Source organism: Chinchilla lanigera, unplaced genomic scaffold (genome assembly GCF_000276665.1).
Source record: "Chinchilla lanigera isolate Chin_1 unplaced genomic scaffold, ChiLan1.0 scaffold00162, whole genome shotgun sequence".
NCBI classification, from domain to species: Eukaryota; Metazoa; Chordata; class Mammalia; order Rodentia; family Chinchillidae; genus Chinchilla; species Chinchilla lanigera.
Window position 1 is genome coordinate 1078283 of NW_004955563.1, and position 14829 is coordinate 1093111.

Below are 14829 nucleotides of genomic sequence, written 5' to 3' on the forward strand. Positions count from 1 at the left end.
TGTGTGTGTGTGTGTGTGTGTATTTGTTTTGTTTGAGACACAGTCTCACTATGTAGCCCAGGCTGGCCTAAAGCTCCAGGCAATCCTCCTGCCTCAGCCTCCCAAGTGCTGGGATTACAGGCGTGCACCACCATGCCTGGCTGAACCTTCATCATATTTTTTGATCACGTCTCATCATCCAAACTGGTCTTGAATTCATGATCCTGTCTAAGTCTTCCAACTGCTGGGACTGCAGGCATGCACCGTCACGCCCAGCTTGCAGACAGGGACCTGCGGCAGTTGACAGGCTCAGAGCAGGGCAGGGAGAGGGTCAGGGCCTGTCCCCTCGCTTCAGGGCTGATGTTTTTTTTCCTCAGGACACAGCCTCCTCCCAAGCTCCCCGTAGGCCCCAGCCACAAGCTGTCCGGCAATTACTACTGCACGCGCGACGGCCGCCGGGAAGCCACGCCCCCCTCGGTAATCATGTCCTCGCAGAAGGCGCTGGCGTCAGGCAAGACAGCAGACAGGTGAGGACCTCCCTCAGCGTCCCCCCCGCCGCCAGCCCTGCCTCTCTGGCTGGCGGAAGGTGCTGTAGGGGACCCCAGGGATAGGCCGGGGTGCAGCTCCGTGCTGGGGCACCCACGGGCCATGCACAGGACCCTGGATTCTGTCCGCAGCACTGCAAGAAACTTCCCATTTATGGAGCCTGTGTTGGGCGCGTTTCCTCCTGTAGCTCATTCATCCCTGCCCAGCTGCAGAGAAGGCTGGGTGCCCCAGCGAGGGATGGGTGTCAGGAGTCTGGGCTTCTTTCGGGAGCGCCAGGAGAGGGCTGTACATTACTGTTGTCGCATTTCTTGGTCCCGGTGCTGCTGGGAATGGAACCCAGTGCCTCATGCGTGCTAGGCAGGTACTCTGCCCCTGAACTACACCCCAGCCCTGCGATCTTGTGGTCTTAGAAAATTGTATAAACCTCAAAACTGGGCCCCTCAAAACCCAGTTTGAAGCTCGGCGTGGTGGTGCATTCCTATAATCCCAGCAGTCAGGAGGCTGAGGCAGGAAGAGCTCTGTGAGTTCAAGGCCAGCCGAACAACATGGCAAGACCCTGTCTCAAAAAAACAACAACAACAGAAACCAGTTTGATAAGCCTGGCACGGTGGTGCATACCTGTCATCCCAGCTACTCAGGAGGCTGAGGCAGGAGTATTGCTTGAGCTTGAGAGTTCAATGGCACAGCAGGATCCCATCTCATCCAAGTACTAACCAGGCCCGACCTCGCTTAGCTTCTGAGATCAGACGAGATCGGGCACATTCAGGGTGGTATGGCTGTAGACAAGATCCCATCTCAGAACAAAACAAAACAGCAAACAATGACTCAGTTTGGTGCCTGGCCTCAGGGGCCTTCTCCTAATGAAAGGGGGACAATAATGGTGGGCTGTTGAGTTTATAGGGCTCGGCCCTTGCCCTCGGTCCACGCAGCAGATCAGGTCACCTAGGGAAACTGAGTCGACTGCCTGGCCTCCCGACAAATCAGGAGAGAGAGGTCAGATCCTGCTTCCCAGCAAGCCAGCTCTAGCCGCACGATAAAGGAAGTCCCTTTGTGTTCACCTTTGTGAGGAAAAGTAACCTTAAAAAAACCCCATTGTTTCGGTTTCTACTTTCTTCAGCCCTTTCCTGTGTATAAAGCGCACTTCCTCTGCTCGATTATCGGAATACCCACTCAGTTTTATGGAAGGAGGTGCTATTCATGCTAGGGTCACAAACAAAAGCCAGTTAAACCCTGTGAGGTAACTGCTATAATCTGTCTTTGGACAATAGTATGTTGGGGTCATGGATGCTCGGGATCTTTTCTGTTTGTTTTCTTTTTGTTTTTTGAGACAGGGTCTCACTGTGTAGCTCAAGCTGGCCTCAGACTTTGGCCATCCTCCTGCGTCTGCCTCCTGAGTGCTGGGATGACAGACATGTGCCACCACGCCTGGCTCAGTTTCTTCATCTTTAAAATGGGGACGGCAAGCTGGGTGTCATGGCACATAACTAATCCCAGACCTACATCATCATGCTGAGTGTAAAGGTCATATATTTTTTTTTTGTCTTTTTTTGAGACAGGGTCTCTCTATGCAGTTCAGGCTGGCCTTGAGCTCACTTTATAGCTCAGGCTGGTCTCGAACTTGTAACGATCCGAGTGTTGGGATTACAGGCATCCTGGCTTTAATTGAGGGATTTTGTTTTGTTTGTTTGGTTGGTTTTGATTTTTTTGAGACAGGGTCTCACTGTGTAGTTCTAGGTGGCCTTGAACTCACAGCGATCCTCCTGCCTCAGCCTCCCACATGCTGGGGTATGCGCCACCATGCCCAGCTTCTAGGGCACGCACGTTTCCAGGGTGGGTCTGGGTGCTTCAGAAATCCTTCTACACCGCCCTCTGGAGGCCTCGGCCTGACTGAAGTCTGTCTTCCTCTCGCAGTTCAGCTGTGGCAGCTACTGAGAAGAAAGCCGTGACTCCCGGTCCTCCCTTGAAGAAGTGGGAGCTGTCCCAGGACCAGCCTTACCTGTGACACCGTGTGCTGGTCACCTGGCCACGTCCCCAAGGCCACCTGACTGCATTTCCTCCTGGAATTCCCTCAGGGGAGAATGCGACTTAATTGATGACAAATACACAGAACTCTCTACCATGCGTGTTTTTCCTTTGTCTTTTTCATCAGAGGCCAGGCCTCACTGTGTTGCCCTGGCTGCCTTGAACTCCTGGGACCGAGCGGCCCTCCTGCTCCGGCTTGTTGGTTGCTGGGGCGGCCAGCGCGTGCACTGCCAGGCTCAGCCACTTTTGGTTTCTGAGTGAACCGAGCTTCCTTGGGGCCTGGGGTGAAGCTGGCACTGAGTCTCCTAACCCTGTCGGAACCCCGGTGGCAAGAGAGGGACTGTGCCTCCCTGTGTGCCGGGGTGACACTGTCCCAGGGTGCAGAGTCCATGATGTGGCTCAGGGGGCCCAGGGATGTCACTGTCCCCTTCCCGAGGGCCCAGCTCCGCCCCTGAGGCACTGGGGATTCCCTCCTGGGAGAGTCTGGGGGTGTGACCCTCAGGCCCATGGGACAGGGCTGTGCCCGGGTGGGGCACAGACTGCCCACTTGAGATCTGCCGGCTCCCTGGGTCCCCACTGCGGCTCAGGCGGGGCCACACAGTGGCGCACAGGCCGCTTGCCCAGGGCAGGACTGGATCCACTGCTGCCGTGGGATGAGGAGGCCCAGTCCACAGGGACGACGGCCCCCGGCTCCCTGGAAGCACAAGGTCAGGCCTGGCTGCGGGGCCGTATGGTAATGACCCGGGCAGGGACCCGGCAGCCCCGCCAGCAACCCTGTGATCTTTCAGGAATTTCGGGAAACCTGGCTGCCTGCAGGGAAGGCCGGGACTGTCCCCCGTGAAGCAGAGCAAAGGGACAGGTGTGGGCAGGTGTGCGTGTGCCAGGGCAGCGTCCCGGGTGCCGAGCGCCGCAGGCTTCCTCGGGCAAGAGGCTGAGTCAGGTTTGCAAAGGAGGTGGGTGGAGGAGGGCTGGGCACGGTGCAGAGGCCAACAGGAGGGAGCCCCTAGGCAGGAGGTGGATAAAGGTACAGCACCCGAGCGAGTTGGCATAGGAGTCCAGTGGGAAAGGCCTGACCCTGTCGTGGTTACTTTTCTCTTGTAGCTGAGACAAAATACCTGACACCCAGAATTAAGGGAGAAAAGGTTTATTGTGTGGGCTCCAAGGCAGAGTGGCATGGCAGAGGGCAACTTTCATGGTGAAGGAAGACAGCAAAAGCAGCAAGAGCAGCAGGAGGAGCAAGCCTCTTTTCCTCCTTAGAGTGTACGCAGGCTACCTGCCCTAGGGCAGGTGCAGCACTCACACCCCCAATTCCAGTACTAGACAATGAACCAGTCACAAACTCTAGATTCAGCTGCCTCCAAAAAGCTGGCCCCCCATGACCTCTTGAGGCTTTGGGGGGACATCCAGACACAAACAGTAACACAGGAGCTCCTGCGGGGACCAGGTGCCGCTGAGTGGTCATACCCGCATCTCACGGTTCCTTGGCCAGGCACTGAACTCTATCTCTGACGCTGGCTGATGCTGGAGGAGTTGTCGGTCATCCAGGAGCTGGCTGTGAACCGGGCAGCTGCCGTGTCCTACTCAGCTGCCCGTGCACATCCACGGTCCTTCCACCTCTGCCCCTCACCAAGACCCTGATCCTAGAGGCAGGGACTCTGGCACTCTCAGCACCTGGGCACCGCTGCCGCTGAGCTCCCTTCGCCCCTGGGAGACCATTATGGAAAAACACTTGCATTCTCGAAGTAGCATTCACAGGCACTGTTTTTACAGTGAAGCATGCCCTTACCTGTGAAGAAGAGCCTATTGGGAAACTGGAGAGGGACTTACGCCGTCTCACTGGGAAACCTGGAGGTGGAGGTGGCCAACTCCTACCCAGGGTCTTGCAGCAGGGAGGCAGTGGCTGTCTGGGGCCCTACTGGGCGCAGTCAAACTCGCTGGGTCTCTTGCAGGCAGAACTGGAGATGACATGTGCAAGAAAACAAAACTGGGTAGACTTCCAGACCTACTGTGCACATGTGCCAAGAGAGGCCGAGGCCTACCTTCTGATGTCTTCCTGGAGGAGGAGGAGGGTGTCGGAGCAATCCCCACTTCCCTGGGCTCTTCGGGGACCAACAGAGGCTGTGAGGGCCACATCCGGGGGAGGGACAGAGAACTCAGGGTGGAGGTTTTTTTTTTTTTTTTTTTTTTTCTATACAGAGAATTGAACCCAGAGCTTTCTCACTGAGCTACATCCCCAGCCCTTTATTTAGTTTTGATTTTGAGACAGAGTCTTGCTAGATTGCCCAGGCTGGATTCAAATTTGGGACTCTCCTGCCTCAGCCACCCAGAGCGCTGGGATTACAGGTGTGTACCTCCTTGCCCAGCTTTTTTAAAAAATGTACTTTTTTTCCAGTGCTGGGGAAGGAACCTAGGGCCTGCGTATGCTGGGCAAGTGCTTTACCACTGAGCAATACCCCAAACTGGATGTTTTAGTCATTCATTTATTTACCAAATATTTCAGCCTACTATGTTTCAGGCACTGAAATAGCAGTGAGCAACTTTTCCATCCTGGAGCTGGAATTCTAGTGTGGAATCAGAAATAAACCAAAATGAGTCGGTAAAATGTAAGTTCAGAAGCTGGGTGTAGTGGCATACGCCTGTAAACCCAGGGCTCGGGAGGCTGAGGCAGGAGGATCATTGCAAGTTTGAGGCCAGACTGGGCTATAAAGTGAGCTCAAGGCCAGCCTGAACTGCATAGTGATTCCCTGTCTCAAAAAAACAAAACAAAACAAAAAAAAAACTTCAGAGGCAACCATAGTGGCAGTTACACTTAGGGCAGGGTTTTTGCATTCAGTCATGTAGAGGCCCCAACAGGCTACAGACTGGCAAAGGGTGTGGAATCTCTCACTGGTATAGATTGGGTTAGTTGAAAATTTACCAAATCAAGAATTCCAAAGGTGGGCATGGTGGCGCACACCTGTATACCCAGCACTTGGGAGGCTGAGGCAGGAGGATCACAATGAGTTTGAGGTCAGCGCTGCATAATGAGTTCAAAGCCCGCATGGACTACATAACAAGACTTCGTCTCAAAAAACAAAAGGAAAAAAAAAAGCCAGAAAAAATGTTTAAAATGTTTCAGCCTTGAGCCAAATATCATGAAAAGTATGGTGGTGTCCCACAGTACCCTCATAAACTGCATATTGTTTTTTTGTTTTGTTTTTGGTACTAGGAATTGAACTCAGAACCTTGCGCTTCCCAGGCAGGCACTGCGCCACTAAGCTATATGCCTAGCCCTGTATATTGTTACTGGAGTAAAAGATACAAAAAGGCATCTGCACTGGGAGAAAAGATCCAATAAAGATGCTTGGGTTAGAAAAGCCAAGCACAAGAGTCTGAGAAAGGAAGGAAGGAACTAAGAAAGGAACTAAGAAAGAAAGAAAGAAAAAGCACTCATGCCCCCAGTTCACAAGAATATCCCTAAAGTGAGAGCAAAACGGAAAGCGGTTAAACATTTGATAAGAATCAAGCTCCGATGCTGCCACAAAGACTTCCAACAGGAAAGAACCCATCTAACCCGCGCCTGTAGAGCCCTGGGGAATTAGAGTGCTGTGGCCTCTAACACGTGCCTTACATGCTTGTCATCCCAGCACCCGGAGGCTGAAACAAGAGGATCACAGCGAATTCAAGGCCATCCTGGGCTACATAGGGAAACTCTGTTTCTAAAACAGAAACTCAACCCGAAAGCAAACAAGCCAAACCAAACCTATGGAGGAAACACGAGAATCCTGATGTCATAGAGCTGTTGGTGAGAAAATGTTTTCACTTATTAATTTTTGAGTCAAGGTCCCGCTATGTAGCCCAGGTTGGCCTTGAGCTTGTGATCCTTCTGCCTCAGCCTCCGGAATGCTGGGATTACAGGCGTGCGTCACCACGCCCGGCATTACAATATATTTTAACCTTCTCTACCTGCCAACAATATAAATTCTGCCTGGGGCAACAAAGCGGGGGTGGGGCGGGAGGATGGGGCGGTACGGGAGCGCCCTAGGGGAGCGGATGCCGTATTAAAAGAATAAGTGGACAATACTTTACGGCCATAAGCATGTGGAGGACGAAGTAACGTAAGTAAGACAGGGAAAAGCTTCTTGACATCCCTAGAGGTATCCAGCTTCAAGCAGGCGCTTTACTTTTCGATCCCCGGGAAAGGCGGGCAAAGCCTGCTATTGTGCGTACCCGTATTCTGGCATTTACGGTAAGCAGAGCCGGGCGCTGGCCACGCCCTGACCTCCGCCTGCGCGTGCGCAGGAATAAGAGAGACGCCCGGGCGGCGTGCGACCGGCGCTGCAGCTTGAACGGCGCGAGTAGCGGCTGGATGGCGTGCGGCGGAACCCTGCTACCCGCTGTCCTGGGCCTGGCTCTGCGGCTGCTGCTCGGCCTCGGAGTAGGCTTGGAGGCCGCTCCGACCTCAGCCCCGAGCCGGACGCTGGCCCAGCCCCCAGGTGAGAGCTCCCGCAAGGCGCGCGCCCATCCTGCGGGCCGCTTCGCCCCGCCCCCGCGCGCCCATAGCGCCTCACCATTGGCTGCGCCGCCCGTCCTTCAAGGACACGCCCCCAGCACGTGCCTATAGCCTTGGTAGCGCGGGGTGCTGGCGCACGAGCTCCGGGCTGAATGGGGTTCCTGCACGTGGGCGCCGCTACCTTCCTTGGGCAGTCCGGGGGCTTCCCTGCTGTCCCCCACGCCTGCTCTGCTTTGTCCTGCCCTCGCTGTCACCTCCACGCGGCCCTTCAGCCCAGCGTGGTCCGGAAGGCACGGATTGTACGACCTCTAACCGCAGGCGTCACCTGGCGCCTCTCCAAGCCGCTGTGTGTCCCAAGCCCTCGTCCGCTAGTCTGAGGCCTGTGGCTGTGTCCTGGGCACACGGTGCAGCCCTCCCAGTGTCTCCGTAGTTTCCCCGCCTTAGAGAATGCTGTTGCGGGTATATCTCACTGGTGATCCCAGCTTCGCCAGTAAAATCTACTCTCCGGGGTTTGTACTTGTGGCCTAAGTGACACTGAGGCCTGTAGGACGGAGCGCCCTTGCTGCGATCCCCAGAGCAGTGGGAAGGGGGCTGGAAGCACGGGTTTCACCCCCAGCCCTTCATACCCATGTGCTTCCTTCTTACCAAAGCCTCGCCCCCAAAAGCCCCTGGCTTTCATACTGAAGGTTCGTGGATCCTCGTTAACCAAGTGCGGGATTCTTTTTTTTTTTTTTTTTTTAGGACTGGGAATCGAACTCACGACCTTGCGCTTGCCAGGCAGGCGCTGTGCCGCTGAGCTAAACCCCCAGCCCCGAGTGCGGGATTCTTTACACACACGGGGCGCCTTTTCTCAGAATGCTAAGTGGGAACTCCTGGCTTAAAGTAGGAACCGCAGTGTGTGACCTGCCGTCCGTGTATTAGGATATCAGGCGCTTCCCTGGGCTGGGTCACAAGGTCACTGGCCTGCCAGTCACCCAGTGTCCAGGATAGAGGAGGACAGACGTTACCTGTTTTAGATCCATTGTTACACGAGGTTCCCAGCCGGATCCCACTTACACAGGAGGAAACAGGCTGGGCTGGGAAGTCTCTGGCACGCCAGGCTGCCCCGGGGGACAGGATCTGCCCTGCTCTGCCGCCCGGGTTACGAAGGGACATACTCCACGGGCCAGGCAGTGGGGCACAGGGGCGCCAGGGCCGTGGAGGCTGGGCTGGGGAGGAAGCAGTGCTTGGACATCGCCAGACTGTCGAGGGCAGGGAAGGAAGCTGGCTGCGGGTTGTCTCCAGCTCTTCCCAGCCCTGCGGAGCTCAGGGACTGCGTGACCAGCAGGTTGCCCCTGCAGGTGACATCAGACAGGACAGTAGGACCAGGCAGAGGGAACGCAGACAGGGAGACCAAGCCAATACGGGGTACTTGCTGCCTCCTGCCCTGCTGCAGCGGGAGGAAGAGCCTCTGTGCCTCACACTCGCTCCTGCTGGCCCAGGTTCTGAGCCTCTCTGTGCTCCTTCAGATCTGCCACCACCCCCACCTCCCTGTTCGGAGCCGGGAAGCCTCCCAGCTCGCCTGGATCCAGGTTGGGCCCTCGTGTGACCTGTGGTCCACGCGTTGTGAGGTGCTGCCCTGGGCTGGGTCGGGAGGTCACAGCCCTGACGTTCACCACGCGTGCCGCCCCTGGGAGGACATGCATTACCAGGTTAAGGAGCGCGGGGACACATGGGTCTCTGGGAAGGATGCGGTCCCCCTTCCAGGAGGGAAGCTGAGCCCCTGGAGGCTACGGAGGAAACCTCAGTGCAGAGTGTGGGGGACAAAGCCCGGACAGTTTGATAAACTGGGGGAGGAGGTGAAAGCTGGTTGTGAGGGTCTGGGAGCCAGGGCAGGGTGGGTGGCAGATTGATGTGACTCCCCGAGGTCCCTGGTGCCCTCTTCGGCGTCTCTCGGGGCCTGGGGGGGGGGGTCTGGTGTGGAGGTGACACATTCACGTCGGAGCGTGGTTGGACGGGGTAGATTTAGGGGCAGCACTGCTTGATGACTGCAGGTTTCCATCCAAGCCTCGGTTTTCCCTTTGCCGGGCAGATGGGCTAGACCAGGCCTGCTGACCTTGGCCGTGAGCCTGCCGAGGGTGTGCTGCGGGACAGCCCCCGCCCCAGGCTGTTTCATCAGGAAGCCTGGAGGTCTCAGGGTGGGCGGCTGGCCCTTTGGGGGCCGGTAGACGCTGGGATCGGTGAGACCCGGGTTCAGACCCGACTCTGCCAGGATAGACTGCGGGTGGAGGCAGGACGCGCCCATCATGAGCGCTCACCGCAGGGCGGCCACCCAGGTGGTTCCCGCACCCTGGGACCTGGTTTGTGCCCAGGTGGTTACGGCCCGTGAGCACGGCCTTCTTGGAGGAGGACCCGGACTTGGGCTTCCCCCCTCACTCGTGCGCACCCGCAGGCCCCCGCGCGGGCACCTGCTCACCCTCCAGCTTCCAGTGTCGCACCAGTGGCTTCTGCGTTCCCCTCTCCTGGCGGTGCGACGGCGACGCGGACTGCGGGGACGGCAGCGACGAGGAGGAGTGCAGTGAGTGGCCAGGTCCAGGGGCGGGGCTCCGGGCGGGGCCGAGGAGGGAAGGCGGGGCTCCGGGGCCAGCGTGTGGGCGGGGCCTGCGAAGCGTGGGTCCAAAAAGGGGTGGGTTCTAAGGGAGGCTTGTGAGGAGGCGGAGCCAGCCGGCTGCTGTGGGCGGAGCTCTGGGGAAGTCTAGCCCTTGGGAGGTGGGGCTAGTGGGGCAGGGGCGGGGCCTCAGGTCAGCAGTTGTTAGAAGGCGGGACTTACAGGGAGCTGGGTTTTCATGCAAGAGCACGTGTGACTTCCCTGACCCTGTACCCCAGGGATCCAGCCCTGTGCCCAGAACGGGCAGTGCCCTCCGCCTCCGGACCCCCCATGCTTCTGCGACAGCATCAGCGATTGCCCTGGTGGCACTGATAAGAACCTGCAGAACTGCAGCCACCGCCAGCCCTGCCCCACGGGCCAGCTGCCCTGCAGGACGGGGAACACCTGCGTCCCACACACGTGGCACTGCGACGGCCACCCGGACTGCCTGGACGCCAGTGATGAGCTCGGCTGCGGTGCGTGTCCTGGAAAGTGGCGGGCCTGTGTGGGAGGGGCGGGCTGGTGGCTTGGTAGGGACGCCTGTGATTCCCGGGGCATAGATGTGTCCGCCGCCTGGGCCCGCGTTCCCACCCCCCAGCCAGTCTGGCATGAGCCCCTGGGCCCCCTGAGTGCCCTGCGTTCCCCAGGTGCCCATACCCAACTACTAGATGCCTCGGCTCTTTGCAGAAATCAAAGAGAGGGTCCGGGAAGGGCGTGCCTCGACCGTGAGGACGCCTGTCGCTGTCACTCTGGAGGGCATCGCCTCTCTCAGGAACTCCACAGCCTCCTCTGTTGGGGACCAGCGTGGAAACCCAAATGGCTATGGGGTCATTGCAGCTGCTGGTAAGCCGGGCAGGCCCTTCTGTGCCAGGGGCTGGGAGTGGCCGCCCTGGGCACAAACCGGGGACGGGCTGTCCCTGTCCTGTTCTTACACACGGGGATCAGGGTGGGTGTGGCAGCCTTCATCTCGCTCACCTCCACTGTCTGTCGGTCTCCCGCAGGGTTACTGGGTGTCAGCCTGGCCGCCGTCACCCTGCTGGTGTTGTTCCACCTCCGAGCGCAAGGGTCCCTGTGCCCGCTGGGGCTGCGGGTGGCCGTGAAGGACTCCGTGGCACTCTCAGAGCGGAAGAGCTCGGTACTATGAAGGTTGCCGTGCCTGTGGCCAGCTGTCACTGGGCCTGACTGCAGCCAGCCGGGGGCACAGCGGCAGGACACATAGGCAGCTGCGGGCGCCCCGGCCCTCGGGAACCTCAGGCCCCAGCTCCTGCAAGTGTGGCCCCCAAGGCGGTGTCCCTGGCAGTCCCCGTGGACTCAGAGCGCGGGTGGGGAGGAGAGGGTGTCCCCGGGGAACACAAGGCCGGCCCGGGCGCAGGCGGCATCGTCGTCATGCGCTCAGACACTCCTGCCACCCTGGTCAGGTGGGCATTAAAGTCCTGCGCATCCTCTGCCCCTGGGCTCCGTCTCCTTGGGCTGGCAGCCTGGGGCTCTGCTGTACCCCTCCCGCAGGGCGGAGCGGGAGTGCAGAGCAGGTCGGGCTCCGGGTTCTGTCGCCGGCACCCGCTTAGCCGCTGCGCCTCTTGCTTCCTGGGGGTGGAAGCAATGGCAGGGGGCTCTGCATTCACGGTGGGCTTCGGGCACTGCCGGCTCCTCCCTGAGTCGGGGCCTCCAACAGGGCTTCTGCCTGATGTGGGAGCCCGGCGGCCTCTGCTGGTCTCAGCTCCATCTTGTTTTACTTTTATGTATTTATTTTATTTTTTGGAGATAGAGTCGCGCTCTATCGTTCAGACTGGCCTTGAATTCACTGTGTCGCCCAGCCCGGCCTTGAACTCTCCATCCTGTTTTAAAATGTAGGTTTTATTTGCTCAGGTATGGTGAGACCACCTGATAAATAAGCAACAGCAAGGCATGATGGCGTATGCCTGTAATCCCAGCACTCAGGAGGCTGAGGTAGGAGGATTGTTGTGAGTTCAAGACCAGCCTGAGCTACAAAGCGAGCTCAAGGCCAGCCTAAACTGCATAGCAAGATCCTGCCTCAAAAAGACAAAAAAAAAAAAAAAAGACTCAAAAAAACCAAGCCAGTGGGCTGGAGATATAGCTCAGTAGCACAAGTGTCTGCCTGGCAGATACAAGGTCCTGAGTTCAATTCCTGGTACAAAAAAAAAAACCCAAAGCAAAAAACACCCATTGGAAAGACAGAGCTGGGCATGGTGGTGCACACCTGTAATCCCAGCACTCTGGGAGGCTGAGGCAGGAGGATCAAAAGTTCAAGCCCAGCCTATGCAATTTAGAAACTTAGCAAGACCCTGTGTCAAAATAAAAAGGCTGCAGTGTGAAGGTTCTGGGTTGAGTGGCCAGGACCACATCTGCAGACAGATCTTCCCAGGTCCTTGGGTGCAGGGCACTGGCCGTCCCACACGGGGAGGCCAAGGGGGCCAGAAACGGCTAGCAAACCTCTCTGGTGGTTTCCACAGCAGGGCTTGGCTCCAGCACAGTTGCCCAGGCTGCTCCTACTGGCTGGGACAGGGCCCTGGGCTAGGGCAGGCGCCAGGCATCCTCCAGGGTGAGGGCCCAATTAAAGGTTGTTGCTTTGCAGGCAAAAGGTCGGCTCCAGGCCGGGTGTGGCGGCGCACGCCTATAATCCCAGCACTCAGGAGGCTGAGGCAGGAGGATCATTGCGAGTTTGAGACCAGCCTGGGCTACAAAGTGAGCTCAAGGCCAGCCTGAACCACATAGCGAGACCCTATTTCAAAAAAAAAAAAAAAAAAAAAAAAAAGTTGGCTCCCAGCTCCTTGCCTGTGACGCTCTGCCAAGGCCAGGAAGTACCCTGGGGAGGGGCTGCTTGCTCCCCGAGGCTGAGATGCTGAGCAGGAACCAAGAAAATGCAGCCCGCACCCACCTGGGGGCTCGGGAGATGCACTGGGGCTGTGGACTTCTGGCCTTGCTGTTGTGTTGTTTTTTGAGGCAGGGTCTCCGTAGTTCAGGGTGGCCTTGAACTCGCTCTTTTTTTTTTTTTTTTTTTTTTTTTTTTTTCTCCGGTACCAGGAACTGAACTCACGACCTTGTGCTTGCCAGGCAGGCGCTTTTGCCGCTGAGCTAAATCCCCAGCCCCAGTGTTTTTTTGTTTGTTTGTTTGTTTTTTTTTTTGTTTTTTTTTTTGGTTGAACTCGTTCTTGACATCCCCCAAAACCCCTTTATTTTAAAACAGGCTCTCACTAAATTGCAGAGTTGTTCAGAACGGGCTCCAACTTTTTGATCCTCCTGCCTCAGCCTCCCAGAGTACTGGGATTACAGGCGCGCACCTCAGTGCCCAGGTAATCAAGAAAGGTTGTTCCCCTAATTTCTGCGGGGGCTTGGCCAGCCACCACAGGCCAGAGGTGTGTATCAGACATGTGCCTGCCGGGCTGCGAAGCCACCTGTCACCTGAGTGGATGTCTCTGGTTTGCGGACTTCTGGGGGCGTCCTGCGGGTGCTCGGTCCTCGCTGAGCAAACTGCCCCAGGCCTGGTGGCTCCACACAGCAAGCTCATGTTCTCGGTCACGGTTTTGGGCCTCCAGGGTGGCTCTTTCATAGGACAGTGCTTGCCAGTCTGGGGACGAGGCTGCTGAATGTCACCATGCGAGAGGGGTCGGGGAGGGTGGGGACACGCAGTCTCCTCCACGTGGCCTCCTAGCAGGCTGGCACATCGGGGCTCCTGAGGTGCAAGGGAGAAGCTGCCCTGTGAGCGTCCCTTCCCGTGCACCTGTGTGGTGTGGGGGCCCTCAGGCTGGGGCCTGCCTGCACAGCTGCTGCCTGGAACAGGCAGAGGGCTCCAGGGAGCCAGGGACGGGGGCGGCCGGAGGTGAGGGTCCCCCGCTGCCTCACACCAGCCCGGCCACCCTGCTGTCCCCGGTGAGCCCAGCGCTGGGGCACTGCGGCCACACACAGCGTCTTGGGGCTGAGAGCGGGTAGGCCAGGCGGGGCACAGTTAGCTTCGGGACCCTGCACCCGTGGGGACAAGTGGCTGGGCTCCGTGGTCATCTGAGCCCCTGGGAGGGCGTCCATGTGTCGTCCTGCGTGGGCGCCCTGGGATCGAAGGGTTCTCTGTACCCTTGGGCCAGCTTGCTTGTCTGCCGGCAGCGTGTCCTGTCCCTGAGAACCGGCTTAGGGAGTCATTTCCAGGAAACTTTTTTTTTTTTTTTTTTTTTTTGAGACAGGGTATCGCTATGCAGCCCAGGCTCATGCTGAACTCACTGTGTAGCCAAAGTCTTGAACTTGTGATCCTCCTGCCTCAGCCTCCCAAGTGCTGGGGTTATAGGCGTGCGATGGGCGGATTGCTGCTGCTCAGGCAGAAGGTGGCTTGAGCGGGTCAGGACCCTGGGAACCTTGCAGTGCCATTGCGGAGCTGACTCACAGGCTGTGTAGGACCCCTTGGGGGGTGTTCAGGAGCTCACAAGGAGAGGCGGGGACGGGTCCCAGGGCCCTGTGAGTTTATGCTCATTAAGTTCTCAGTGGCCTCGAAGGGAGTAGGAGGGAGTGGGCAGAAGGAGAGGGGATGGAGGGCGATGCGTGTGTCCTCCTCCGACCCTCGCTGTTCCTGCTGCCCTCTTTTGTTGTTGAGGAAAATGCACACATCCCCAAATTAACCATTAACCACATTCAAGTTACCACCCAGGCAGCTCCGGTTAGTATCCTGACAGTGTTATGCAGCCGTCGCCCCTAACTGCCTGCAGATTTTCTATTTTTGTATTGTGAGACAGGGTCTCACTGTGTAGCCCAGGGTGGCCTTGAACTCATGGCGATCCTCCTGCCTCAGCCTCCTGAGTCCTTGGATGACTAGTGTGTGCCACCCTGCCTGGCTTGGGTCTGGCTTCTTTCACTGAGTGAGGTGCACCCAGTGTGAATAACCTTTCTCCCCCTTGTTGCAATCAGTGTAGTAAAATGACTGCTTATCTAGCGCTCCCTTTGTGCTGGGCTATGGTGAACTCATGGGAGGGTATACAGGGCCGTGTGAAAAGTATATACAAACAAACACTAGGGCTTTTATTTTTCTTTTTTTTTTTTTTTTTTGATACAGGGTTTTGTTAAATTGCCCAGGTTGGGCTTACACTTGTACTCCTGCCTCCAGCCTCCTGAATACTGGAATTACGGGTGTGCACCACCAGGCCAAGTTTAAGGTTCTTTAATG

General features: G+C 57.4%; 2 protein-coding genes across 3 annotated transcripts in view; both read left to right on the forward strand.

Moving 5' to 3' along the window:
* Ndufa7 (NADH dehydrogenase (ubiquinone) 1 alpha subcomplex, 7, 14.5kDa) overlaps positions 1 to 2646 on the forward strand; it is a 6747-nt gene extending 4101 nt beyond the window's left edge. The window contains exons 3-4 of the mRNA XM_005413133.1: positions 357 to 506; positions 2437 to 2646. Coding sequence (XP_005413190.1) covers positions 357 to 506; positions 2437 to 2527 — 241 coding nt within the window. The 3' untranslated portion in view covers positions 2528 to 2646. The remainder of the gene's footprint in view (positions 1 to 356; positions 507 to 2436) is intronic.
* Positions 2647 to 6240: 3594 nt separating this feature from the next.
* Positions 6241 to 11113, forward strand: Cd320 (CD320 molecule). 2 transcript variants are annotated; one of them, XM_005413134.2, is made up of 6 exons: positions 6241 to 6331; positions 6829 to 7022; positions 9471 to 9596; positions 9905 to 10141; positions 10353 to 10508; positions 10667 to 11113. In XM_005413134.2, exons 2-6 carry the CDS (start codon positions 6896 to 6898, stop codon positions 10807 to 10809), a joined length of 789 nt encoding a protein of 262 aa, XP_005413191.1. In that variant the 5' UTR covers positions 6241 to 6331; positions 6829 to 6895; the 3' UTR covers positions 10810 to 11113. The 2 variants fall into 2 exon arrangements, with proteins under 2 accessions (XP_005413191.1, XP_013364608.1); XM_013509154.1 differs by lacking the exon at positions 6241 to 6331 and having other exon boundaries at positions 6816 to 7022.
* The last annotated feature ends 3716 nt before the right edge of the window (positions 11114 to 14829 follow it).